Genomic DNA, 25598 nt, shown 5'->3' on the forward strand with positions numbered 1-25598 from the left:
GCAAACAGATGGGTTGGTGGAACGATACAATGCCACCATAAAAACCACCCTGAAAAAACTACTCTATCTAGAAGCCAGGAAATGGGAGGATATGTTACCTTTGGCTCCATTCGCCATAAGATGTAAAGTACAGAAGAGCACAGGATATTCCCCCTTTGAGCTATTGTTTGGTCATAAACCCCGCACCTTGCTAGACATGGCTCAGGAACAATGGGAAAATGAACCCGATAATACTCGGCCCATCGTGGAGTATGTTTCTAACCTGAAAACACACTTAAGCCAGATCCGTGCCATTGTTAGAGCCAATCTCGAAAACGCCCAAATAACCCAAAAAGCCCAATATGATCGGAAAACGAAAGAGAGGACTTTGGCAGTGGGTGATCCAGTCCTTCTTCTGATGACCTCATTAGACCACAAATTGATAGGACAATGGCAGGGCCCCTATATTGTAACAGAAAAAGTGACCCCAGTTACCTATAGGATCATGATAGACCAGAACCGGAATGTCTCCCAAATATACCACATTAACTTACTTTAAAAAATGGGGGGCCCATACCAACCCTGATAGCTGAGAAAGAGAACCATTGTTCACCCAGTGTATTGACCCAACGTTGTCTGATTCGCTAAGGCATAGGTTGTGTCATACCCTTATGCCCTCAGGGAAGTCTTTTCTACCACACCTGGTCTCACGTCCTTGATAGAACATTCGATCAAAACCGCACCCGGTAAAAAGGTTCGTCTAAAACCCTATAGAATACCCGAAGCCCGTAGACTAGTCATCAAAGAAGAAGTCCAGAAAATGCTAAACATGAACATCATAGAACCCTCCGTGAGTGAGTGGAATTCTCCAATCGTACTCGTACCGAAACCGGACGGTTCGGTTCGTTTTTGTATTGATTTTCGTGAAGTTAACAAAATCTCTGAATTCGATACCTACCCCCTCCCTCGAGTGGATGAGATGGTAGAGAGAATAGGAAAAGCCAAATACATCAGCACACTAGACCTCTGTAAAGGTTATTGGCAAATACCCCTGAGAGAGCAAGACAAAGAGAAGACCGCTTTTTCCACTCCAGACGGACTATCAGTTCAAAGTTTTGCCTTTTGGGCTCTATGGAGCCCCGGCTACATTTCAGAGAGCCATGAATCACATCTTACGTCCACACGAGCAATATGCTGGTGCCTATATTGACGATATTGTCATCTATAGTGATGACTGGTCCCAGCATATGGAACACCTGAAGACAGTAATTTCAGCCCTGGGACAACAGGGACTTAAGATAAACACTGCCAAAAGTCACTTAGCAGCCCAAACAGTGAAATACTGGGGTATCTATTGGGTGAGGGAGTCATTCGACCCCAAGAATCTAAACTAGCAGCCATCTCCAAGTTACCCTTACCTCAAAATAAGAAAGATCTTCGTGCGTTCATGGGCCTACTCGGTTATTACCGAAGATTTATTCCTAACTTTTCCCAGTTGGCAGCTCCTCTCACCAATTTATTACAGAAAAACGTGAAGACTGAAAGTCTGTTAAAATATCCCACCCAAGAGGTCTTACAAGCCTTTCAATCCCTCAAACAATCCTTGACTTCAGATAGTGTATTAATCAGTCCTGATTTCACCCTACCTTTTGTTCTACAAACTGATTCGTCTGATCAAGGGTTAGGAGCTGTCCTGTCACAAGTCAACAAACAGGGAGAAGAGAAGCCCATACTATATATCAGTAGGAAGCTGTTTCCCAGAGAGCGCAACTATGCAGTAATTGAGAAAGAAGCACTAGCCATCAAATGGGCCATAGACACTCTAAAATATTATTTAGAAGGGAGGGAGTTCACTCTTTTCACAGATCATGCCCCTCTAGAGTGGATGGAAGGGAAACAACGAGCGGGTATTGAGATGGTTCCTAGCGTTGCAACCCTACAGGTTCCACACCCGACATAGAAAGGGGACAGAACAAGGGAACGTGGACTTCCTATCTAGATATCCCCAAGACATTTTCCCCAGTAATAAGACAGCAAGGGAAAGGGGATGTGAGGAAGGAGGTTCCGACACCTCCAGGAGACTACAGGATCCAGAGGTCCCCGGGACACTGCACACATGGGACAGCCGACGGTCACGCGGGAATCAGGAAGTTGGATTACCCACCTCTCGTCTTTCTTCACAGAACGCTCGGGAAGGCAGTGAGGGCAGAGTTGACCCCGGAACAGGTAGCGTGGCCTCTTTGAAAACCAGCGGACAGAGTGAGGAGAGCGCGTCATCCAGCGGAATCGGAACCCGAGAGGAGGAACTGAACACGGAAGAGTCTGTGGAGTCGGAGAATCGGGGACGCGAGGAGGACGCCGGAGACAAGGACGGAGAAGACGACCACTGGACAGAGGATTGGTGGCGTCCACCGGAGGAAGCGGAGGAGCGGCCGTAACTCTGGAAGAGTTACGGCAGGGTCGGTGAGTCATACCGCTTCAGGGACATTAGAGGGGGAGGTAGGGAGGGTGTAGAAAAGCACGGGAGATTGTTGTTTGTTTGATTCTCCATTACTGTGGTGCCGGGGTATTCCTACACTCGACTATCTCTCTTTCCACTGCCTTAACGAACCGAGACCACTTTTGACTTAAACAAACCCAGAGCAATTTTGTCACCCGATAAGAAACCCCCCCCTATTCTTGGTCATAAATCCCTATCACCTTCATTTTCCTATCACTTGGATATCACTCTGAATCCACCGGGTGTTGGTGACGGAAGAGTTATCTCCCTCCACAACACGGCTAACGGCCCTCATTCTTCTTTTTCTCCTACACGTACCTCCGGATTCGGACATCATAACGGAGAGAGGAGATCCAATCCCCGGCTTCCGGCCCCATACTGGAAGATATCAAGAACCCTGAGGAGTCAGAAGAAGAAGACACCGGCCTTTCCCCATCACCTCACCCCCCTGTACTTTCTGCCAATAAACCAGCCACTGTCAGACAATATATTCAGCCTCCGCGTTTATATATCCGACCTGCCCTCCCACACTGGCAAATGTCCAGGACAAGGACTCCACATGCTAATGTAGCTAAAGCAGCTCCTGCCCTAGCAGACAGCCTGCACTCCTTCCAGAGGCTGCTGTTTAGCCAATGTGGAGCAGATTTTAATGCAGAACAAGATCCAGCGGGAAATGGCTCTCTTCTGCATAGTGTTGTCTTCTTTCTCTCCAGAGAAACGCACAAAGAGCTGATCTTCCGCCCAATACTCTTTATAAATGATCTATTTAAAAGCTCTGCGCTCTCCTAGGGTCCTAGCGATGACTTCTCACCACCTCCTCCGAGGTGTGAGGCGGATCATAGAACGCTGGCAAGAGGTTGTTTTGACCAACGTGGAACTCAGTCACAACTTTAAGTAAGAAAGATTCCTGTGTTGGCATAGCCAGTTTATCTGGGGAAAAAGGTGGTTGACCCAGTGCTTGAAGCTCACTCACACACCATGCCGATGTTACGGCGATGAGGAATACTGCCTTGAGGGTGGGTAGCGGCTCAAATGGGGCACACATCAGAAATGTGAGGACCAAAATGAGGTCCCACTGCGGCATCACAAAGGAAGAGAGAGGAAACAAATGTTACAAACCGTTCAAAAATGCATAACAAGTATACACTTGAATAATGAGGGCTGATTCAGCAAACACAAACAGGCCAAAAAAGCCAAAAGGTAACCTTTAACTGTGCCCAGTAAAAAACAGAGTGAAAAAAACATCAGATAATTTTGCCTGGATGGAGTCTATCTGCCATGCACAGTACCATGCTACAATCTGTTCCTATGACAAGCTTATACAGTTTTGTCGAGGGACACCTAGCTACCAGGGTGAAAATGACCACCTCCAGAAGAAGATCGAAGGTGTTCAGCTACTGCCTCTCAAGAACCCTGACATGTAGGGTCAATGGCAGGCCTTGCCAGAGGGACAGGCTGATCAGAGGACAGATATTCGAACCAAGGAGTTCCACATACCATGCTCTTCGCGACCAATCAGGGCCACTAGGTTGACTTGGCCTGGGAGTTCCTAAACTTTGAGAACTCTAATCAGGAGGGGTATCCACCGAAATGTATACAGGAGTCCTATGTTGCACTTGAGGTGGTACAAGTCTCCAAGCAAGAGACTCCTTGGAAAATCTAACTCGGCCAAAGTACTGACATTGCACATTCTCAGCCATGGTAAACATCTCAAGTCAATGTTCTCCCCATTCACCTAGGAGACCTTGCGTCACTGCGGGGAGCAATCGCCACTTGTGATTCCCATACACGATGACAGCTGAACTTGTCCACCATGGAATTCAACAATCCTGCCAGGTGGTTCACGGCCAGGATTCTGTGGTAGTCTGGCCATTTCCAGAGTTTTAGGGTTTCCTGGCACTGGATCTGTGAACCCATTCACCCAGTTAGTTGCAGAACCACATGGTGTGGTATTGTCCATGAGCACCTGAACCAGCCTTCCCTTAATGGATGGAAAGAAAGCCAACAACAAGCAGATGGCCCTCTGCTTTAGAAGGTTGATATGGGGCTGGGACTCCGCCAGAGACCAGAAACATCTTTATTTATTTATTGAATTTATAAAGCGCTAATCACCAAAGGTCTCTAAGCGCTGCATCATAGAACAACAGTCCAAATTCCGTTGTGTCACTAAGCCTGACATCAATCCTGGCAAACCTGGTTGAACGCCTCCATGAACAATAGAGTCTGAAGCCTTTTTCGAAATGGGAGCAGTCTCTCTTCCTTGCACATAACGTCTGGTAGCATAATCCACATCTGGGGACACAGACCGAAGAGGCCCAGCCTCCAAATGTCGCCAGGCTGACACGAGGGCAAGCAAGAAGACTGGCCTGGGATGAACGGAGCTGGCGGGCCGGGGCATATGGCTTCAAACGATCCTTGATATATTTGGGGGCTTCACCAAACAAGGATTTATGTGCAATGCACAAGCCCTTGAAGCATACCCTTTGCTTGATAGTCAACCAGTGCAATTGCCGCAGCAAGGGGGTAGCATGTGTTCTACGGGGCCTTTTAAATATTAGCCTAGCTGCAACATCTAATCATCCCAGATCCCATCTAATACTCCCAGATGGCCACCCCATTCCAGAAGCAGTGCATCGATCACCATGGTCAGCTCTGGGTAAGGAAGGGAGAGGGATCTGCCACCGAGCCAATCGCAGTCCAGTAACCACCACTGTAGATCTGTTGCAATCTCCTAAAAAATCTGAACATGTCCGAGAGGTCCCCTTGATGTTGGTCCCACTGAGACTTCAGATTTGAATGCAGACTCTGCTTTTGCTGCCTGGAGGCCTCGACCAGCAATATGCAGAATGTCATCAGTCCCAGCAGCATCAAAATTGAACTCAATAAAATCTAGGACGAAAGCCGAAATATGGGATCATAGCCTGAAATCCCTTTCCAGGGGGAAAGACACTAAAACCAAACCGTGTCCAGAATGGCTCAGATGAAGGGGGGTTTATGAGAAGGATTGAGATGTGACTTCAGCAAGTAGATAGTGAGCCACCAAAGATGACAGGAAGTTTGCATTAGTTTTGAGGTGGCTGACTACTACCGCGGTGAGCCTGCAGTTAACAGCCAGTCGTTGATATAGGGGATTATTGGCACCCCTGACCCCCAACGGTGTGTTGCCACCACATCCATAATTTTCGTGAACTGAGGGGCGCTGGTGAGACCAAAGGGGAGCAGAGCAAACTGAAAAAGCGCCTGTCCCACCACAAACTGCAAGAAGAGCTGACTAGCCTGCAGGACAATGATATGGAAATAGGCGTTCTATAAGTCAAAAACCAACATCCAGTCTCCATGGTCGAGTGTAGGCACGATCTGGGCCAGTGTGAGCATTTTTAGTTTTTCATTCCCGAGATGGATGTTGAGAGAGTGAAGGTTTAAACAGGAGAAATGCATCTGTCCTTTTTGGGCACCAGAAAATAGAAGGGACAACAACCACGTTCTATCTCTAGCATGGGCACCCTCTTTATAGCCCCTTTGACAAAAGAGCTCACACTTCTTGATGTAAAATGAATAGTTTGTCCTCCAACAGTTGCCAATGGGGTGGGAGAGGGGGGTGAGCCCCAACTCATCCAAAGAGTCAGAGCATAGCCTCACAGAACTCTCAGATCTGTTTTGGCAATGGAGATGGCCCCGGAAGTTCTGGTTGTGCTGGAACAAGTTGCGGGATAGGCTCAGACTTCAACCAACTTTGGGAGCGAGAATTATTGTGTCTTAGGAGAGAAAGTGGCAGGAAGAGTCTGAGCTTTTTCTTGGACTTACCCAACTACTTTAATCGAAACGAAGAACGTCCCCTGGAATGACTCCAGCAACTTCTGGATTTGGAATGGGACAGGGGTCGAACTTCTGAGCGGTCCCATCGCGGAGAGTTCTGTTGCTTGGCAATGTAGAATTTTACATCGCAGTCTCAGATGGCCTCCAGGCTCATTGACGCCCAATCGCTGCAGGTCTTAAAGTTGTAAACCGACCCCAGGCTCTACTGGCAAACCGGAGGAGGGTGTGTCAGACATTTGTTTCCAGCAGTTCCTAAGTTTAAAACCTGTCGTTTGGGGAGGTGACACTTTTTCTTGCACACCGTTTTACAATTTTAGGAGAAATCTTGAAGATACGAGAGAGAGTTCCGAATCTATGTCTGGCAGCTCAGAAAGAAAAGAACAGATGTCAGCGTGCAGGAGTGCCACCTATAGAGGCTCTGAACATCATTTCGGGAGCAGAATGGAGTCAGTGCGGAGCCACAAGTTGCAACTCACTGGCACTCAAAGGCACTGTTGACAAGTTTGCAGATCCAGTTTGATCCCTGGGGAATATTGAAAATGTAAGGAATCTGCAGCTAAAAGTCTCGATCAGAAATTAGGTCACACTCCATACAAGATGCTCTTTGGAGTATCTATGTATGTCCCCAATGTTGAGTCTCCTGGAAAGGTGGTGGTAGAAAATGAATTTGACTTGGACCATCGTTTCAGTCTCTTCCAGAGTGTTGAAGAGGTCAGACAATCCATCTTATTTCAAGCATTACGACTCTGCCACCAGCTAAGATAGTTTACAAGGCTGCTGTTTGACCTGACAGCGTCAGGGTGGTATCACTTTTCTGACCATGATTTTGCTGGCTTTAGAACTCGGTGCACTTTGCCACTGCTAACCATGTGCTCTCTCCCCTAAACATGGTAATATTGGTTCATCCCCAATTGGCATACTTAATTTACTTAGAAGTCCCTAGTAAAGTGCACTACAGGTGCTAAGGGCCTGTACACGAAATGCTACTAGTGGGACTGCAGCACTTATTCTGCAACCCACTTCTTACTGTGCAATCTACTTAAGTAGTCCTCTAACCAAGGCTCAGGCACGCCATTACAGAGTCATTGTTTACACTGCCATTTTGATTAGGCACGATAAACCTCTTGCCAGGCCGAAACCTTTATTGGACTTATAAGCCACCCCTAAAGTAGGCCCTGGACAACCCACGGAACAGGGTGCAATGTATTTAAAAGGCAGGACATGTACTTTTAAGTTTTACATGTCGTGGTAGTGAAAAACTGCAAGGTCTATCTCTCCCATACCCTAACATTGAGATTACCTTACTGCATGTTTTAAGTGTAATTCCCAATTGTGAAGAAATACCCTTTCCAAGTTTGGCGTCTCTGAAATCACAATTTAAATTTACAACTGATGGTGAAGTTTAAATTATAGTTTCGAATATGCCATTTGTAGAAAGTTGGCCTTTTCTTACTTTAGCCATTTGGAGCATGCTGCCTGTCTCTGATACATGTCGGGGGAGGGTGAATTTGGCGTGGTCAACAGCTGGGCTTTGTGTATTCCCCCTGGACGCCCGCACACCTAGGTGTCACTTGATGGGCCATCCTGGCAGAATAGAAGGGAGGATCTGGACCCAGCCTCACTTACAGCTGAATAGGCTGTATATTGTCCCCACACAAAAGGCTGCATACCCGCCTGAAGTAAGGAGCCAGGGCAGGAAGTTAGGACCTCCATGCACTTCAAAGACCTCTCGCTGAAGTCTCCCCCACTTCAAAGGCACAGATATAAGTATTGGACCTCAGACATCACTACTTCAGTATACTTCTGGACCTGTGAAGACTGCCAGGAAGAAGGACTGCTGTGCTTCTGAAAGACAGCCACTCTGCTGAACTGCTCCTTTGCTGGACTCCTGCCTTGCTGTGCTGCTCTGCTGCCTGTTGTTCCCCTGCCTGGGTGAGAAGGACTGTACCTGCATCATTTGAACCCAGCTAGACACCAAGGGATAGCGGACTGGCTTCCTAATCTGAAGTCCCAGGGACATGAAAGACTTCTAACTGGCCTGCTTCTGCATATGAACTCTGCCATCTGGAAATCAGGCCTGCCAAGTGGTCCACCTCTGTCTTGAACACTTGGAAGGGAGTCCTAAGGTGCTTGCTTCAGCAAATTCAACACATCCTCCGGAACCGGCACAGCGGCACCGTTGCATGAATCAGAACTGCCGCACCTCCCTTGTTGGGTGGATCTGAACCGGCGTATCGCTCTTGTTGCATAACCGGAATTGGCGCATTGCCTCTGCGGCGTGGATCGGCCCAGACGCAATCGATTTTAGAACCACCACTGCACAATGTCTCCGCATCTCCATTAACGGCATCCTTAACACTGAATCTCCACATCGCTTTTCTGAGCCGACACATCGCCGCTGCTGCGCAGATTAGGACTGGGGCATCACCCCTACTAGGTTGATCAACACAGATACACAGCTTCGGCTGCAACCAGCATATTCGATCGTCAAGACAGCCAGGATCAAGGTACTTTTTTTTTTTCCAGCAGCCCGCACTTGGCCCCTGTACCTAAGCAGCACTCCATTGTGTTTGGTCTGAGCTTTTGACTGTCCCGGTCCAGCACAACAAGATAGCCCAAGCAAGTGTTTATTGCTTCTAAGCTCTATTTTACAGTTTATTCTTTTAAAAAAACATCTCTCAAGTTTAACTTATTGGATTTTTGTCATTTTGGACTGGTTTTATTTATTAAATTAAGTTTTATTTTTCTAACCAGGTGTGAAATCTTTTTGTGGGGTGCTTTCACTGTTTTACTGTTTGAACCATTACACAAATACTTTACACAATGTCTCTAAGTTAAGTGCCAAGAAACTAGAGGGTGAGCACAGGTTAATTTAGGGTTGGCCACCTTCTTACTCTGACTAGGATTGTGATTGCTCATTGACTAGGGCTCATACTCCAGTCAACCTACAACACAATTTCTAACGGTTGTATGACGGCAAAAAGCTAGTAAAACATTGCATGCCTTTACAACTCAGTGGTTACCCCTCTTTTGTTTAGCACGCATATGCATTTACCTCGCATGCCATTACCACACATTACTACGGTAAGCTTAAATGCAAGGTAAAGGCATGCGTGGTAAAGGCATGCGTGGTAAAGGCATGCGTGGTAAAGGCATGCGTGGTAAAGGCATGCGTGGTAACGGCATGCGTGGTAACGGCATGCGTGGTAACGGCATGCGTGGTAACGGCATGCGTGGTAACGGCATGCGTGGTAACGGCATGCGTGGTAACGGCATGCGTGGTTAAGGCATGCGTGGTTAAGGCATGCGTGGTTAAGGCATGCGTGGTTGAGGCATGCGTGGTTGAGGCATGCGTGGTTGAGGCATGCGTGGTTGAGGCATGCGTGGTTGAGGCATGCGTGGTTGAGGCATGCGTGGTTGAGGCAGGCGTGGTTGAGGCAGGCGTGGTAGAGGCAGGCGTGGTAGAGGCAGGCGTGGTAGAGGCAGGCGTGGTAGAGGCAGGCGTGGTAGAGGCAGGCGTGGTAGAGGCAGGCGTGGTAGAGGCAGGCGTGGTAGAGGCAGGCGTGGTAGAGGCAGGCGTGGTAGAGGCAGGCGTGGTAGAGGCAGGCGTGGTAGAGGCAGGCGTGGTAGAGGCAGGCGTAGTAGAGGCATGCCTGGTAAAGGCATGCGTGGTAAAGGCATGCATGGTAAAGGCATGCATGGTAAAGGCCTATACGTGCTAAACTAATGCAGGGTAACAAATGCGTGGTGAAGGCACTGCGATGTAAAAATCGCATTGCAAAGACAGTTTCCCATTTCTAACAGCTTCTGATTGGTGGCTCCCTAAAGTGGGAATGGTTGTTTAAGAAAAGATTCCCAGTAAACAAGTGTTTGTGCCATCTTACAGGACACCCGTTCCTGGGGTAAAAGGCATACCAACTATAATTCTGTCGCTACTGCTTAGTTCAAAAATAGAACAAGAAGGTGTTGATCCATCACATTAAAAAGAATGATATGGCAGATTCTGCTCAGCAGATCCTTGTAGATACTAAAGTGCCCTCGGAGTAAAACTTTAAAGTCTCTCGCTACTCTGAAGGCGCTACCCCTTGAAGAGAACAGTCATGCTGAAAATCCAAGTCCCAATCCGGGTACTGCAAAACCAACAATGTCTCTAGCTTTATAGCAATTGCCAGCTTCCACAGAGAAACCTGATGCTGCGATTTCAACAATCCCAACAGTATCAACAACTGCTATGGTTTACCATGAACCACCAACTGGTTTCATTAACATCAATTAAAATTATGCCTCTGCAAGAAATAACACTTTGAAATCGATTCTGATTGAGTTAGAGGAAGTACCTACACACGTTACAATTGTTTAAACCCACTGCTGTCTCTCAGTTTGGTACTGGTTTCCTGACAAGTATTTCATACCGTGTGGTCCTATTTCTGGATTGCTACTGAGGGTTTCTTCTTAAATTCTATCATAATACTGATTACAGTATTGCAGTTAATAAATCGACATTACATTCCCGATACAAACGACTGCTGTTTCCTGTGGTTGAAGAACTGCAACCACATTCTTCTTCTCACAGAGCATTTCAGGATCATCATGCTGTGAACATCACCTCACATCCTGTGCTAGACAGCGTAGTTTGGGAAAAATTTCCTTTTGATCAAGGGACCTCCGGAACAGTTACATCACTTGTGTTTTAAAACAATCTTGATGAAATAATACCTGGTTCCTTTTCAGATCAACAGGACATAAAGGCTGTTAAAAACTTACTAGCATATATTATGTTAGACAATGAAGACCCTTATTAAAATGTTGACTATCAAAGAAATGTATTATCTTCGAACACCACTACAAAGATACTACTAATTATACATAGTAGAAGCATTGTAGGATTCCTCCAATAAATAGCCATCCAAATTTGCAAAAGGAATTCCCTTATTTCAAAGGTATTGACAGGTCAGACCCATCAGCCTTCTATTATATATACAAAAAAAAAAAAAAAGAAAGCCTCAAAAGAACTGGATTACCAATCACAAATCGCTATATTGCCATAGATTTGTTGAACTCTTACTGTGCAAGGCTAGGAGTGTTGGAAAGAAAATGTTGAAAAGTATTTGAGGAACACAATTTTACAAAGTCTGGGCAAAGAAGCTTTATTTAGAGCATGTATAATTCCCAAAGAAATGTTCCTGAACAAAAACGTCCAGCAGATCACGTGTCTGGAATTTGGATCCATTGGAGACCACATGTCTGGAATTTAGATCTATCAAAGACTTAAAGGAGCCTTTAATTCTAAGCCAATTCAACACAGTTTTCAAAGTGGCAAAGGAAAGAAGACATTACAGATTCCCAACTAAAGGACACAGATCAGAATGGTAACTACGATTCGACCATGTTATAACCTGATAGGATATCCCTATGACCAACTGATATTGAAATATGCAGGAGTCAATTTCTTTCAAAGACTCCTGGTTCTTTAGCTAATCCTTCAGACCCCTGGTATAATAAATATATACGCCTGCAACTGTCATTGCATACAGTTTGACTAAGGTTTGCAAACAATAGTTATTATATTCCAACATTGCAGCTGTGAAGGAGCATCTGTCCAAAACTAGTGCAAATATGCAATTAAATGATTCCCTCCTGGGTCTTCACCAAGCTTCATACTTGTAGTAAGGTATGCAATGTATAATCAAATGAAAAGAAATTCAGAAAAAAAGCTGCTGCAAGATTGACAAATTGACAGAGAAATTATGCAAACAACATTTAAAGTTATTGATAATGGCAAGCATGCACACTCTAGTCTATATTCACTATAATATCCTTTCCCCTTGACCTTCTAAAAGACGACTTACATTTTCTGCAACATGGACAGGCTCAGTTGAGATCTATTACACATGTAAATTGGGTGTTACCAACATTACAAGTGCCTTATCAGCTCATTAACTCGATTACCATGTTTGAACCAAATAAATTGACATCTACAGAAAGAATCAGGGCTAAAAATGAAGCCATCTATATCCCCTTAAGTATACAAGAAATGACTGCCTTAAACAAGCATTGAACTCGGACTGTTCTTATCTCGTTTCTTAGCCACTGTCATACTACAGACGACAGGTCAACATAATGAGTATACTAATAGTGTTGCAAGTGCCTCACATTTTGTGGCAAAGACCCCTGGATATCATGGACATTACATGATACCAATAGTAATTGGAAAGTAACGAACCAAGTTCGGATCATTTGTACAGTTTATCCCCTATTTCTTAGTGCTATTTTTCAGCGTGTTGTTCATTTATGAAAAAGAGTCAGGAATTTCACTGCGTCCCTAAACTCATTTAGGGAGACAATTAATGAACAGAAAACACTTCCTACACAGTACTGCTCAGTGTGTAGCACATGGGTTGCAGTCTAACTGAAGTTCAACGTTTGTACTTGTGAACTGAACTAAGCCCATGCACCAGGATGTTAGAAATCAGAACCCTGCACCTCCGGGGTAAGGGAGGTGGGTTTGGATAGGGCAAAGCGTGTGACAAAGATAGTTAGTACACTTTCAGTATTGGTATCCTTTGACTCATTCGTAAAAAAAAAAAACACTGAAGTAACTGCAACCTGCTGAGCATGATGAGATACTGGAGTGCTGAGGGTCCTTAAAGGTGCAATGTCAATTTTCATGTTAACATAACTGCAAGCCCATGTGTCTACAGTGCCAGGAGTCTTTCAACTACATTTCCTTTAAAAAGGTTTGTGACTACAGTTTTTAGAAAAAGTTACTCATTTCTTGAAAATGTTCTAGTCTTTATTATTCTGCCTTTTTTGAAAGCAAATCAAAGGAATCACCCAATGTAGCTTCTTTTACAGGCTGTAAAAATGCTTGACGTTACATGAAAAGATTTGGCCTTCCTGAAGAGAAGGCGAAATGGAACACAAAAGAAGATATATTTCAATGAAGTGCTTTAGGGTCCCGTATGGGGGCAGGACTGTTTGTTCACTGCTTATAAATATTAATGGAGATCCCCTGAAGAAGAATATCCTTTTGCAATGGAAAGAAGTACAAGTGTTGAGTGTGGCTCATTTATATTTGCAAATGCAACAACAAAGTATTTGGAAGTAAAGATCGTATATCTAGAGATACACTCTTCAGGGAGAGTCTAAAGAAAAATATCTCTAAACTAAGCAACCACACCTTGGTCCATTAAGGCACATTTTACATCACAATTCTAGGGAGAAGAACAAACTCGTATCCAATCATAGGACATAAGCTCGATTTCTGCTTCATAAGAGCTTCCTAACACCAAGCTGTAAAACACAGGGATGGTCGATTCCATCTTCTTGGTCTCTTATTTTGACCCCACCTTATGATCCCTTGCTGCTGCTCTTCTTATCTTCCTTCTCATTCTGTCAAGTTTTGGACCTTAAAAGCCAATGTTACCCATCACAACATCAACCCTAGCTCAGAGTACAAGATCTAGTCAACCACCTTCTCTTTTTAAACAAAGAATACGTTATTATTCTGCAGTGAGTAAACGCATTCAATCGATGATATTTCGCCTGCCTTGTATACTCGTGATCTTCCCTGATTTTTAATGGTTTCACAATTGATAAAAAAAATATCTTAACAGAAGAAATAGTGGCATCCTGTTGTGTTTACCTATGTATGAACTTGATTTCAAATTAGGGGGTGGGATCCCTATGTAGGGGGAAGTAGTCATCATGCCTTTTACACTAGCAGCTGTGACTGTTAATTTTATATATCGGTCCTGTAGTAGTGATCTGCTCTGTATTCTTTAGCTCATGTCCGATGTGCACTGTTGTTGAAGTTTCTACTTGTTGCAATCCATTTGCTCTTAGTCAATGATTTTTTTGTGTTCTGTTATCATCGCCTTTAGAAAGGGCTTGAAAACCTGGCTGTTCCAGAACTAGCTGACCGTGTAGACCCCCGCTGTCCATAGCGCCAAGACACCTCCGGGTATATGTGCGCTTCACAAATTAAAATAACATAACATTATATGTAAAGCTTGTAAAAAAAAAAAAAAACTTTTTCGAATTTACATTTATGAAGGCCATATTTTATAAATATGGACTTGCCTAAACATTAAAGATTTAGAATAAAAATTAAGGTACGATTTTACAATCAACTACAACGTACGTGATTAAATATGTTGCATCGCAATAGACTATGTAAACGTAAACAGTAGTATTCCTGACAGTTCTACAATAGTTTGCACTAACCATTTTGATGGGCGCACTGCTGAGGTCGGAGTCAGATACAGGTGTGTCGTCGCTCTCCATGACGTAAATCCCCTTCCGGGAGAGAGCCTGGATGACTGGCTGGTGTCCCTGCAGGGCGGCCACCTGGTCCCCCTTCAGAATGAGGCTGCACACGCGACAGTACAGCTCACTGGACAGCAGCACTTTAATCACCGGGGGTTTAATGTGCTCCTGCTCGTACTGGTCCGTGTAAAACGGGTCCTTCAGATCCTCCGGGATGTTCTCTGAAAAAGATGAACGAACAAAGGTTACCCGTATGCGTCTGAGTCCACAACAAGCAAGATCGGTAGACTACCTCGCTCAAAACATGAGGCAAAATTAAGCAGTCGGTCCTTGAACCTCGAAACCCAAAACGTACTTATTTAGATGAAAAGAGCCGGCTTGGCAGCGCACCTGTCCGAATAACCAATGCTTTAAAACATACACGAGAGTGGGCTTTAGCGCCAGCTAGAGGAGGAACTGTCTCGCTAGGTGCTAAGGAGAGTTAGGTGTGTCATTCCGCCTCCGGGCGAGTACTTGCAACCCATGAGGGACTATGTTCATCTAACTGTCTGGCATCATCACACATTCAATTCTTTATCTCATCGATACAGTGTAGAAAGACAGCAGCCGTCTACGCCCACTGCAGCACGGTTTATTAATGTATTTGGTGAGAAAAAAATTCCTTATAGCTTTGTCATGCATTGACAACTTAATAACCTTTACCTAAAAACAGAAAAATTTAAACAAGTACACAGTCAGGCTAGCCACGGGAGAGGATGATTTAACTACTGGCAGCAGATATTCTACATTAAAATTGCACTTAAGGTGGCAAAAAGGGGTCAACAACTGTTAGCTCAAAAGCGGTAACATACCGATAACTTAATCTAAACATTCTATTCTGCATTCTATGGGGGGGGGGTTAACTTTGGAAATCCTATTATGGCAATGTTCCATGCAAAATGCGTCTTCCACTTAACACAACATAAAAATTGTAACGTCGATCTCTGAACTGCGGTAGCAGACCACAGTAGGTGGTGTGGTAATAAATTATTAATAGCCAGCTAAGCACGGCGAATGTCAAAGCAGATCTCTTCCGGACAGACTGGTGACTGATGCGGCGAAAGGGAAAGGAAAACAATGCCCTCGCAAAATGATGTTTCAATGTCCCTTATCCTAACCACCCAAGTCTCCTGTCTCCCCAAAGAGCTTCCAACAATATCTTAATTGGAGCTCGCTGGTGTATTTTTTTTGTCTCAACAACTTCATGTTTCCTTCTTCAAAGAAATAATACAGAATGACTTGGAAACCGGGATAAAATGCCCAAAAAAAAAAACGACAAAAGATGCTTCTCTCGGCGTGAACAGAAAACCCTTCGTCCAAGTGAGCTCGTGCAAAAGCCCATAAAGGCAGACTAGCAATACAATGAGATTAGGCGAAGTAGCTGCAGTTCGGTACATTATGCATCTGTAAACTGAATACGTACACTGCCATGCACAGATTCAAGTTTCATAACTATAAAAAAAAGCATTTGGGCTCTGTCGAGGATTGCTTTGTTTTGTCACTGTATTTAGAAAACTGTATTGATGTGGAGCCACTTTGTTCTGGTGTCAAAAAGCATGCCCTTAAGCCCCAGCATCTCAGGGAACTACTTTTTCAGTGAATGTGTGCCTTCAAAAAGAGAACTACTTTTAGTGTGAGTGTGCTCTTTGTGAAAACGATTGCCGCCACTGACATTGAAGTTATCTTTGGGGAGACCTAAAAAGTTAATGCAGATTGAAATTCAAATAAGTAAACCAAAAAACTCAGGATATATGTGAGAATGACAGAAAAACAGTGTGTGAGAAAAAGAGTGTGTGTGTGGCTGTCTGGGAATAGACAGAAGAAATGTGAAAGCTAAAACAAGCCCACAATTCAACCGTGTATTAAAATGACAAAGAATGTGATGAGCTAAGGCTATTTCTTTGCAACACAAGCTTCTAAAGCGACACTACAATTTAAAGTTTGTACCAGCAATAAGTGGCACTACAATTAACAGTTCATTTTACTATTTTATGATAGAAACTTTCTTTTAACTTGAAATTATGCAAGTACCAATTCAATCGCAACTTTAACCACAAGCACTATGGCAAAATAAAATGGGCAATTTTTACTTGATGTTAGATCATTAACTGAGCAACCAAGTTAGGACACGAATACATGCTCAATGTAAGCACTCTATAACAGGTCGAAAGACGCATCAAACAGCCAATAGCACAGGTTGAGAAAGAAACACTCAGTTGGAATAACTCCTAGCCCACTCTATGCATTTAAAAAATAGGTAACAGGCCATTGACAGCTATGCGGTCAAGCCGGACCTAAAAGTGGTAGAGGTCCGACAGGAAAATAACGAGGTAAATGCTCAGATTTTGGGGGCGTAAGAAGTAAAAGATATGTAATGAATCATGGGTATAAGAACGCCATGCGTCTTAGACAGCGGGAGCACCTACTGGCAGATAAGTTCATCATCTCTCAAGTCGCATAAAGCCCCATTCTGCCACAGAACTAGAGTGACCATTGTCCTGCTTGCTGTAGTTCCTATGAGTCAAAATGGCACCTGTCACACCATAAGTCTTTCTTAGCCACAGTCACTTGAGATTTCGTCTCAGGTAACTCCAAACCCCACAGTTCCAGTTTGTGCCGCGATGTTTTTGAAATACCCAGAAGATGAAGATGAAAGCCTGGGGGCGGACACAGCAACTACTGGGGTTCCTTGCCGGTATACAACCTTTACAACGCAACTTTTACCACGACCTACCATTACCACGCATTTTTTACAACGCAGGATCCATGACAACGCATACCATTACCACGCATGTATTTACAACGCAGGTACTTTTACAACGCATACCATTACAACGTAAGTATTGGTAAGTATATTATTTTATTAAAAATATTATTTGGTTTTTTTTGTAAAGGGGTATTTTTTGGGTTCAGGGTCAGTTTTGGGTTTTTGGATAAAGGGGTATTTTTAGGGTTCAGGGTCAGTTTTGGGTTTTTGGGTAAAGGGGTATTTTTAGGGTTCAGTGTCAGTTTTGGGTTTTTGGGTAAAAGGGTATTTTTAGGGTTCAGGGTCAGTTTGGGGTTTTTGGGTAAAGGGGTATTTTTAGGGTTCAGGGTCAGTTTTGAGTTTTTGGGTAAAAGGGGTATTTTTTGGGTTTAGGGTCAGTTTTCAGTTTTTGGGTAAAGGGGTATTTTTAGGGTTCAGGGTCAGTTTTCAGTTTTTGGGTAAAGGGGTATTTTTAGGGTTTAGGGTCAGTTTTCAGTTTTTGGGTAAAGGGGTATTTTTAGGGTTCAGGGTCAGTTTTCAGTTTTTGGGTAAAGGGGTATTTTTAGGGTTCAGGGTCAGTTTTCAGTTTTTGGGTAAAGGGGTATTTTTAGGGTTCAGGGTCAGTTTTCAGTTTTTGGGTAAAGGGGTTTTTTTAGGGTTCAGGGTCAGTTTTCAGTTTTTGGGTAAAGGGGTATTTTTAGGGTTCAGGGTCAGTTTTGGTTTTTTGGGTAAAGGGGTATTTTTAGGGTTCAGGGTCAGTTTTGGGTTTTTGGGTAAAGGGGTATTTTTAGGGTTCAGTGTCAGTTTTGGGTTTTTGGGTAAAAGGGTATTTTTAGGGTTCAGGGTCAGTTTTGGGTTTTAGGGTAAAGGGGTATTTTTAGGGTTCAGGGTCAGTTTTGAGTTTTTGGGTAAAAGGGGTATTTTTTGGGTTCAAGATCAGTTTTGGGTTTAAATTTAAATTACTATAAATTAAATTGATTAAATTAAATTAAATTATTTAAATTAAATTAAATTAAATTAATTAAATGAAATTAATTAAATTAAATTACATTATATTAATTTTAATTAAATTAAATATTAAAAAATATTATATACTTACCAATACTTACGTTGTAATTGTATGCGTTGTAAAGGTATATGCGTTGTAAATACATGCGTGGTAATGGTATGCGTTGTCATGGATCCTGCGTTGTAAAAAATGCGTGGTAATGGTAGGCGTGGTAAAAGTATGCGTTGTAACGTCATACATCCTCCTTGCCTGCTGAGCCGCCAAGGTGATATCAAGGGGCGCTAGAAGGTGCAAGCTAAACGGGATAGAGGAGAAGAGTGGACCGTGGACCGTTGACCTAGCGCGGTCCTCCTGCTTTATTAACAAAGCATCAGCTGGTTGAAGTGACCTTTAGCTATGTGATACAAAGTCACTGGGAATCTTCCCTGTTTGGACTATTTTGTGTGACCTTGCTGCCCAGTAGCGTAGTTGGGGGTGGGGGTCACTCTTTTTGGGGGCAGCAGAGGTGGGCAAGTTGTGTCTGTCAACTACCACCATCTCCCCACCCCCAATAACAAGTCGCCCGTCAGCCACCTCCCTGCCCCCTCGAATAAGTAGTCGGTCGGATGCCACAAACCATCCTTCTGCTCTTGCCTGCACAAGCGGCAAAGTCAGAGCCCACCCCGGGTAGTAGTACGTTTAGCTACGCCACTGTTGCTGCCTCACAATGCCCCGCACAACAACATGACTAGATCAAAGGTTTAAATTGATCCACAAAGGACTGCACTAACAAAGGAGAACAACCATTGACAAGAATGTCTCAGTAATGGAGGGCACTTGGACCAGTTGAAAGTAAAGATGAAGAAGCAGCAACAGTTTGACGTTGAGATGCAAAGATCAAGGTCCTACAAGTTTCACCCCATGACAAGAGGAACATTTGAACACTTGAGCATACTTTCCCGAGGTCACGGGCCAGTAGATGATTTTGAGGCTACATTGGAGGTAAAAGGGGAAGTGAGAAATCCAACAAAGTGATGGGATAGCTAGTGTTTGGACTTTCATGTGGAAATGGGTTAGACCAGATAGCGTCAGTGACCAAAAAAAGCTTTTAAAAGGGGGATCTTCATTTAAGGGGATCCCAAGCTTTGTATTCCCAGACGCAAGTCACAAAACCCAGAACAAGTAGGAAGAACTGCAGAAGATTAAAACTGAAATGTTTACTCTTAGGAGGACTCTCATTTTCCTACCAAACCTTGAAATGTAGCACTTTCCACTTCATAGAGTCTAGTTCAGACCAAGAGGAGTGCCCATGGCCCAGGTCGCTTGAGACTTTGAGGTTTGGTTTATATGCAGTGCAATGCATTACCCCTTATTTGGCTTGGGGTTTCAGAGACAGTATTTTCAGAGAGGTCCCTTTTTGGATGTGTTTTATTTTCCCATTTCCCTCCTCTCCCATGCCCACATTCCCTCTGTGGACATTCAAAGTACAGAGCCGTGTGTAAGACGATTCGAGATTTGCTGAGAATGGGATGGGTGACCGCGTTTTTTAAACTAATTACTTCATGCAGCTGACTTTGTATGTTAGACTCCATAATAAATGGCAGATTTTTTTTTATAGTAAGCACCTGCTGTGCAGATACCAGCCACTCTAGATGCACACTCCCCTTTATGTACAACAGATTAAAGATGACAATTTCCTATTCTAAGCACCTGGGTTTTAAAACAACTCCAATAATCCAATAATATAAAAAAATGATAGTCCCATAAAGAGTATGTAAAACTTAAACCAATGCAGATAACGATTCCAGAGTCTCTCTATAAAGAAAACCTCAAGGTCATCAAAAGATGGCCAGCATGTGAGTGGAGGCCCTTAAGGCACATGGAACGGGAGGGAGAGCAAGGGAGTTGGCAATCTAGGATTTTTAATCAGGAGATATCCCCTTAACCATGGTCCCCATACTCCATCTAGAAGACAAATTAATATATCATCCAAAATGAGCTCCAAGCCAACTGCTTACAAAAGTAACGCGAGGACACAAACCATAATCATTTCTTTGCTACTAGATACTTTCTAAACAAATTCAAAGCAAGACAATAAAATTATAGAAAACAAAAAATGTGGTCCCTTTTCAGGCAACTCTGATCTAAACATCCGATTTCAGTCAAATGTCTCTCTGTATTTATTGAAGACAATCTGCTCTCGGACTACGTAACAGATTGCAACATGGCCATTGCCCTAAAGAAGTACCAACAGTTGTCCTGGTGCTTCTGTTATAAACTGGGAGTTACAAGTACTGGAATGCAAAGATTACCCTAATCCTGAATAAGAGTCTTAGCCATCTGATAAGGAAACTGGACAGTTCCTAATCAAAGTGTTGTAGAATTCTTCTGTTGCCGAGACTGATCGGGTTGGATGCTACCAAAGCCAACAGGTAAACAATGTTAGGATTCTAGGGGTGAATAGTTAGTTGGTGGAAGAAGTGATCGGGTAGTGGCTAGTGAACTGGTCTCCAAAACATAGTATTGTTATTACTATTTTTGAGCATTCTGAACTGTTGCTTTTCAGGATGCAGGTTGGAATGTAACCTTAAAAGAACTCATTGGAAAAGGCATAGAATGCCCAAAATTCAGTCTGTACTAGAAAATAAAGAATGAAACTAATAGGTCTCACCTGTGAAACCTACTGGCGTTGCCAATGCTTTTGCACACACTACACAGCACCAGATGCACATGTATCTATGTCAGCCAACTTAAAATGGATTAGTAAAACGTTTCAAAAAGCATTAAAAGATGGCCAACACAGATGTGCATCCATTTACACCATAGGTCATTGGACCTGACTGTCAAATAACACAAAACCAACATATGCCAAGCACAGCCATCTTGGAATAGTCTGAAAATAAATTTAAGATGGCCACCCACCAGTAGCGCAGCAGGGCAAGAAATTACCAAAAAAACACTAGGGGAGTGGGGTTCAAGAGGACACCAATTAGAAGGGAAGGAAGCAGGGGGGAAGCGACAGAGGAAATAAAACCCACTCACGCATTGAAAACAAGGTAGGTCGGACACCAGGAGTTAAGGAATACATCATCCAATTAAAACAGAGCTCTGGGTGGGATCAACACAAGTATAGGAACGAAAGTCATTCAATCAGGAAAGAAAGGCCGTCAACAACGTTATCCAATCCTGATTAGGAGGACGAAAGAAAGTTCACTTAAAGCATATGTTACGTTTGGAAACATAACTTACTTTTTGCCAACAGCCAGCTAAAGCGATCTGTAGCCAAAACCTAACAAGCAGTCTCAGCATTTTTAAATAAATGTACACTTAGTTATTGAAACAGAAACAAAAGTCCCTAAACAAGCTCACTTTTTAAACCTTACATGACACCGAAGGACTTCGTGCCTCTTCTGATTCTTCAATGCGAGTAAACAAAACAGACTTAAGTTTGACATTCTTTACAGAAACATTTTCTTTCATACAAGAAACTTTGAACTCAACCCTTTCAAAACAATGCAAATATTATAAAACTAGAATAAAAAAATGTAATATAAGTGAATAAGGTAGCACACTAACTCTGAAACACCAGCTAAAGTTCTTTATCACATTGTAAATGTACCGATTAGTAAAGCAGGCAGAGCAAGACAAACACATTGAGGGATTTCCACTAATTGTTATAATCTAAACAGATGAACCACCCAGAAAGTATAATGCTCGGACTAACTCAATCATACAGATCATCTGGCCATCTTTCCATATGACTTCGAAGGTTGCCTCTTCCTTGCAAATCTTGAATGAAATATGTTATGTTATGTTAAAATTTCTTATACCGCGCACGTACACCGAACGGTTTCTTGGCGCTCATAAGAGATAAGGCGGTCACGGGCAAGGGAATCATTCATATGCTGCTACAAAAAGGAACGTCTTCAATGTCCTACGAAAGCTTTCATAGGAAAGACAGTGACAAAAAGAGGAAGGAAGAGAATTCCAAAAAGTGGGGGCTAGGAAAGAAAAACAGAGACCACCATGTTTCTTGCGTTGAATTTGAGGAATGCTCAAGAGGTTATCAGCAGAGGAACGAAGATTGCGAGTTGGTATATACCGCTTGAGGTTGGAAGAAATGAACGCAGGTGCAAGATTGTGAAGGGCTTTAAAGATAGTGCATCCGAGTTTGAAAGTGCAACGTTTAGCCACCGGGAGCCAATGTAGGCTCCGAAGTAAAGGTGAAACGTGCTGATGCTTTGGCTGATGGAATACTAGGCGAGCGGCCTGATTTTGGATCAGTTGTTGCCTCTGGAGTTGATAGGAAGGAATCCCTACATATAAGATGTTAGCTAAGTCAATCCTAGAGATGACAAGAGCAAGGATGACTAAGATGAGGGCATCTCTGGTGAGGAATCTACAGATCTTACGAATCCTGCGTAGGTGGAAGAAGCAGGACGATGTTACCGCCGAGATCTGAGCCTTCATAGATAAATCTCCAGAGATGACAACGCCGAGGCTTTTCACCGTATTGACAGGGCAAGGGGGGGCTTCAAGTGATTGGGGCCAGAAACTGACGTTCCAAGGATTGGCCAGCCCGCCCACCAGCACAAGTTCGGTTTTTGTGGGATTTAGCTTGAGCTGGCTGTGTGCCATCCAATCAGAGATGCCTAGCATGGTAGTTTGGAAGTCTGAGGGAGGTGGGAGAGGAATCAATAGGGAAAATCAACTGTAGATCGTCTGCATAATTATAAATTGTTGCAGGGGATGTGCGAAGGGAAACCATGAGGGGCTGCATGTACAAGTTAAACAGGAGGGGGGATAATGCTGAGCCCTGGGGAACCCCACAGGAAAGGAGGAAAGAAGAGGCACAGAAAGTAGAGAACGCTTGTCCAAAAAAGAGCGGATCCAGTCCAGGGCAACGCCCTGAATGCCGGCGTTTCCGACACGGCCGATCAGTATCGAGTGATCGACCGTGTCAAAAGCCGCCGACAAATCCAGTAGGACAAGAGCTTGATGGATATTGTTGTCGGCACCAGTTCTCAGAGTGTCCAAGACGGCGGTAATAACCGCATCGGTCGAATGGAGCGGTCGAAAGCCAGCCTGATGGGGGTCCAGAAAGGAGGAACTCTCAATAAATGCGCCCAAACATAGGGGAGAAGGGATATAGGCCTGTAGTTACTCATGACCAAAGGGTCAGCATTGGCTTTTTTTTAGAATAGGTAGCACCACTGCCTGTTTGAAGGAGTCAGGGACTACTCCAGTGGCCAATGAGGTGTTAAGGAGAGTCAAGGCAGGGCCAGGACAGGCCAAGAAAATATCACGGAGTATCTGGGGGGTGCAACAATCCTTAGGGGACCCAGAACTGACTTTGTACAGGAGTCTCTGGAACTCGTGAATAGAGATTGGGGGAAAAGAATCCAGAAGCTGCGGGTTTTTGGGGGGTAGCGGAAAAGAGAGAGAAGATGGGGGCTGAGGGATATTTCCTTTGATGGTAGCAATTTTGTCCTGAAAGTATGTATTTATTTCATCACAGAGGACCTGGGTAGGCGTGGGAGGGAGAGTCACCCGGTCAGGGAGGGAGAGCTCATTGACAATAGAGAAAATTTCTTTTGTCTTGGCGGCGGACTCCATTATTTTACGGGAAAAATAAGCTGTTTTGGCCTTGAGAATAGAGGCTTTATAAATTTTTAGGAGGTTCGTGAATTGCAATTTGAGAAGGGGATCGTAATTTTGGCGCCATCGGCGCTCCGCCTGGCGAAGAGCCAGTTTATCGCATTTAAGCTGATCCGTGAACCATCGCTGGGCGTCATGAGGGCGCATTGCTTTTATGGATTTTAAAGGGGCTAGGGAGTTGCAAGCCGATAGCAGCCAGTGTTCAAGGGAAGAAGCTTGATGAGTGGCTGAGCCCGAAAGCATAGGAGCTGTGGATGCCAGCAAAGAGTGAAATTCAGGTAGGTTCACTTTCTTCCAGTTACGAGCTAGAACGTTAATTGTAAGGGGGGCACGGCGAGAAATCGATAAGTCAACAGTGAAAGATATAAAGTAATGATCTGACCAAGAGCATGGAGTTACCCGGGGGGGCGAAATATCTAGATTGGCCGTCCAAACCTGGTCCAAAATGTGCCCCTTACAGTGAGTAGGTGTCGAAATGAGTTGCCGGCAATTCATGCTTTTAAGAAAATCTGAGAACTCTTCCGATAGGCGGCTTTCCCGTGGGTCATAGGGCCAATAATTAAAATCGCCAATGATAATGACTTTAGCGTTATTGATAATAAGTTCGGAAGTGAGAACCCCAATCTGTTGCGGGAAGGAGGGCATATGGCCAGGGGGTCTATACACAGGGACATAGGTGAGGGAGGACCTAGAAGAGCAAAGTTTAATAGCAAGAAGTTGTGTGTTGGGGATTGCAGTGCAGGCTACGGTGGAAAAAATATGTTCTGTACGGATAATGGCTGCGACTCCGCCACCAGCTTGCCCCCCAGGACGATTGGATTGTAAGATGTAATAGCCAGTGGGGATGGCCGCAAGAATGTCAGGAGCTGAGTCGTCGGAAAGCCATGTTTCAGACAGAAGTAAGATGTCCACAGCACTGTCATCTAACAGACGGAATATTTCCAGCTGGTGTTTCACCAGGGACCGAGTGTTAAGATACAAGATGGTCAAGGAAAGTGTCCTGGCTGAAGGTGGAGAGTTGGTCAATGGTGCCTTTTCAGGGGGATAGGGGAAAAACCCAGACCCATTGAAAGAGAGGGAAGCAGAATACCACAGTCGTGAGCCGCTCTGGCGGCGCGATGAGATATAGGAAATGCTTGCCGAAGAGCAAGTAGATCGGCAGACGAGTATCTATAAGATAGGGCAGGGTGGATGGCCGCTGGGCGCGATCGGCCGCGGACGGGCGCAGACGGGCTGGACTTAGGCGCGACTTCGGCGCGTAGTCGGCGCTCCCGCTGCGCTCGTCCGCTGCGCTTCCGCCATATTGCCATGTTATAGAGAACCTAGGTGAGCCACTGGACCGCTAACCTGCGCTGTGTAGAGGCAGGGCGGAAGTGGTACTGACAATGCGGAAGTGACGCTCGAGAAGTCGGCTCTCCGCGCAAACGGCACTCTGCCGGGGCGGAACGGGGCCTGGAGCGATCAGCAAGCAGGTGAGAAGCCCTCACAAGAAAGTGCAAATAATCACAATTAAAATAACATTACACGCAAGGTTTGTTTTTTAAAAAGAATAAAGTGCGGTAAAATCAAGCTAGTAATCAGCTATCAGATGTCAGCATATCAAT

At 44.3% G+C, this 25598-nt stretch overlaps 1 protein-coding gene across 2 annotated transcripts in view; it reads right to left on the reverse strand.

Moving 5' to 3' along the window:
- The window catches only part of CAMSAP1 (calmodulin regulated spectrin associated protein 1), a 491735-nt gene that overhangs the window by 358677 nt on the left and 107460 nt on the right, over window positions 1-25598 (reverse strand). For both annotated transcript variants that reach the window (XM_078641882.1, XM_078641883.1), the window contains one exon: window positions 14522-14784. In XM_078641882.1, the coding sequence (XP_078498008.1) occupies window positions 14522-14784 (263 nt within the window). The remainder of the gene's footprint in view (window positions 1-14521; window positions 14785-25598) is intronic.

The sequence above is a fragment of the Lissotriton helveticus genome, chromosome 5_1 (genome assembly GCF_964261635.1).
Source record: "Lissotriton helveticus chromosome 5_1, aLisHel1.1, whole genome shotgun sequence".
In the NCBI taxonomy this organism is placed as follows: domain Eukaryota; kingdom Metazoa; phylum Chordata; class Amphibia; order Caudata; family Salamandridae; genus Lissotriton; species Lissotriton helveticus.